This window comes from Bidens hawaiensis, unplaced genomic scaffold (assembly GCF_021521415.1).
Source record: "Bidens hawaiensis isolate Kalapana, Puna unplaced genomic scaffold, B.hawaiensis_p1.1 tig00001382_1, whole genome shotgun sequence".
Classification (NCBI taxonomy): Eukaryota; Viridiplantae; Streptophyta; class Magnoliopsida; order Asterales; family Asteraceae; genus Bidens; species Bidens hawaiensis.
In genome coordinates, this window is record NW_027491078.1 from 2,254,610 (window position 1) to 2,258,278 (window position 3,669).

General features: G+C 35.6%; 1 protein-coding gene across 2 annotated transcripts; it reads left to right on the forward strand.

Moving 5' to 3' along the window:
• Positions 1 to 1,411: 1,411 nt before the first annotated feature.
• Positions 1,412 to 2,774, forward strand: LOC143573398 (AP2/ERF and B3 domain-containing transcription repressor TEM1-like). Of its 2 annotated transcripts, XM_077058297.1 has the most exons (2): positions 1,414 to 2,386; positions 2,423 to 2,772. In XM_077058297.1, the coding sequence occupies exons 1-2, from the start codon at positions 1,522 to 1,524 to the stop codon at positions 2,584 to 2,586; spliced, it is 1,029 nt and encodes a 342-aa protein (XP_076914412.1). In that variant the 5' UTR covers positions 1,414 to 1,521; the 3' UTR covers positions 2,587 to 2,772. The 2 variants fall into 2 exon arrangements, with proteins under 2 accessions (XP_076914405.1, XP_076914412.1); XM_077058290.1 differs by having other exon boundaries at positions 1,412 to 2,774.
• The last annotated feature ends 895 nt before the right edge of the window (positions 2,775 to 3,669 follow it).

The window sequence follows — 3,669 nt, forward strand, 5'->3', positions numbered from 1 at the left end:
TCACGTGTCAAAACTTAATTCAAAAATCAATTACACAATTGACCTATTAGAACAAATGAAACGAGAGAATAACACGTCAAAAGAAATTAACCTCAAATATATCGATCCCTCCAACCAGAACTTGTTATGATACAATCCATATATGTATTTGTATTCGTATATGTATTCACATGTGTGAGTCTTTAGGTAAGAATAATAAGATCAATGTATTTGTAGTATTCACAAATATATAATAATAATACAAGTGCATGAAGAAAAAGGTATTCGATCTCGTCATCTTATCTAATCAGATACTTCATCAAAATCTTCTCTATTTTATGTTGGCACAAACCAATGGGAGTTGAGATAAGCATCATCATCATCACACACACATTTATATTTATAATAATATGTATAGAAAAATAGTATGTGTGTGTGAGAGAGACCATGCTCTTGTTGGCACAATCAGCAAAGGTTTGGGGGGATGCACTTAAACCAAGGTCCCCTCTCATGTGAATTCAAACATCCACTTGCTCATCACTCTCGTACAGTCTTTACATACGTATAATACATGTTGTGTTGTGCTATGTTATCCATCAATAATTATAATGCAACTTGTATATAATATTAATAATATTATTATATTACAAGTCGCCATGAATCTTCCTGGTTCCTCACCATCTCTGAGTTGACCCACCACACCTACACCTACATCTCTTCCGTATATTTTACGTATATATCATGCACACACATGTATCACCATAACTAGAAACAAACAAGATTTTATTATCATTATCATTATCATTATAAGTTTATTTTATTATATATCATCAAAATTAATTATTATTATTACTATTATTATTAATATTATTATTTTAACTATACTAGTAATATTATGCACCATACTATAGTCATGCTGCAGCTATACCATCTCTATTTAATTTCACTAGGACAAACATTTTTTATTAATAAAGTCAAACTTTTGTTTAAACGACTGTTCTGAACAATAGTTACAAATTGTGACATTTTTGGTTAAAATGGTCGACTGCATGTTTATTAAACGTTTGTTTGATAGCATGAAATCAAATGTGATGATAATATGATATAACTATAAGCCTATAGCATAACCATTAGTATTATCCTGTTAATTTTTTAACAGTAATTTAGATCACTGATGAACCACTAGACCATCCAAACACCCTCATTCTTCAAGTACGGAACCATGGGGGCGTTAAGCTAACATATCACCGAAAGACAGCTTGTACATCAATCCACCAAATCAGTCTCGACCCGATGACCAACTTTTACGAGAGACCCACATGACAATTAACTATATTATTATTATCATTTGAAAATTGTTGTGTAACTATATTTGTATTATTAATTATTATATATGCACCATACATAATAGGACTGTAAATGTTCCTATATTTACTTGATATTTCTCCTGCAACCACTTCATAGGTATCATATTTTCTTCTCTCTATACACCCTATTTCTCTCTCTTGTTTCTCTCTCTAACTAATAATAATACTAATAATAATGGATGGTAGCTACACAGAAGATCAAAGCACAACCACTGAAACAACTTCAACGGTGGCTGCTCCGGCGAGTACGCCGCCGTTGATCGGCAGCGGCGGCGGCAGTGTGGTTCTAGACCTAGAAGTTGGTCTAGAAGCCGAGTCACGAAAGCTTCCCTCGTCACGGTTCAAAGGTGTAGTCCCGCAGCCGAACGGGCGCTGGGGCGCTCAGATTTACGAGAAGCACCAGCGCGTGTGGCTCGGGACGTTCATCGAGGAACACGAGGCCGCGAAAGCGTACGACACGGCCGTGCAACGCTTCCGCGGCCGTGACGCGGTCACGAACTTCAAACCGCTTCCTGCCGACACGGAGGAAGCAGGTTTGGAAGCGAGTTTTCTAAACTCGCATTCCAAAGCCGAGATTGTAGATATGTTGAGGAAACATACGTACAATGACGAGCTTGAGCAAAGTAAAAAAGCCTGTATTTTACAGGTGTCCGGACGTGATGGTGGTACTGTCAGGTCCGGGCGCCAGTCGATCAAGGTCAGGGAGCAACTGTTTGAAAAGACAGTTACTCCCAGTGACGTTGGGAAACTAAACCGACTGGTGATACCGAAGCAGCACGCCGAGAAGCACTTCCCGTTGCAAAACGGGAACTCTTCGAAAGGCGTGCTGCTACATTTCGAAGATATTGGTATGAAAGTATGGAGATTTCGTTACTCATATTGGAATAGTAGTCAAAGCTATGTGTTGACCAAAGGTTGGAGCCGGTTTGTGAAGGAAAAGAGTTTAAAAGCCGGTGACATTGTTAGTTTTCAAAGATCTACCGGTCCGGATAAGCAGCTTTACATCGACTGGAAGTCGAAAACCGGATCAGGTGACGTAAGTCCAAAACCGAAACCGATCCAACCGGTCCGACCAGTCCAACCAGTACAGATGTTTAGGTTGTTTGGAGTCAACATATTCAGTGGTAACAATACTCATGCCAGTGATAATATTAGTTGCAATGGAAAGAGAAATAATATAGAAATGGTGTTGTTGGGAATGGAGAATTGTAAGAAGCAAAAAGTTATTGACCCTTTGTGACAATATCTTATAGTTAAAGGGGGTAGTTTGAAAATATTTTGGTCTTCTAGAGATGATGATGATGATGATGATGATGGGGAATGAAGCTGGAAAGTGGTGGGAATGGAATAGATGAAGATGCAAGTTGCAAAAGTTTGTATATTGGTTTTTAGATATTCAAAGATAATTGAGCTAAAGAAAGCTCAATGTAGGGATGAAGTTGAATAGTAGTAAAAAACTCAAGAAAGAGAGAAACTTTTTGTTTAATTTCTTGATTTCATCATATTAATTAATTAGGTTGTTGATTAATCTTTGATTTTCAAATATGTTATAGCTAAGAACAAATTGTATTTATCATGACTGTTAATTACATGAAGTTGCCTTTGATTAATCTTTGGTATTCAAAATTATATGATGTTTAATTATTCAAGAATATAGTTCTCTTTATCTGGATCTAATGTATTTGTTTGTTCTTCATGTATTTTAAGGATAGCTAGATCTTCCTTAATTCAGTTAGTTTCTCTAGTTGACCTCAAGATCTTCATGTGTATTATGTCTTTCATTCTGTGTTTCTCCAAAAGATGAAAAGAATAAACTATGAATTTTTTTTTTCAAAAGGGTATGCTTTAATTTAATTTTCAAACTCAAAAAGTCTGATATTTTTTCTTAAAAAGGGTTTGTGTGTTATCATATACATGTGATACAATGAATGCTTTTTATATATTCAAGAACCTTTCCAGTTTTGGTTAAAAATATTTCATTGTACCTTGTTGTTTCAGGTAAGCATACCAACTGTGTAAATATCTGCTTATGTTTCGATATGACAAGTCCCACACACTACCACACACACAGTGTTTGTACATTAGAGTACAAGTATTGGTATGCCATGGACCATGCCATCACTCAACAAATAATAGATGGAGCAAAAATTTTTACCTTTCTTGCTATGATACTATAGCTTTACCACATATGGAATCAAATGTGTGGTTGTAGTATACACCCCATTAATATCTGGGAACTGTTTTTCTTTTAAAACATATCTTGAAATCAAGATAACAACTTTCTTGGTTAAGTTAAATCTTATTATCTTAGAGGAAATAGCAC

Coding starts and splice junctions, on each gene's coding strand:
- LOC143573398 (XM_077058290.1), top strand. CDS start 1,522: ATGGATGGTAGCTACACAGAAGATCAAAGCACAACCACTGAAACAACT.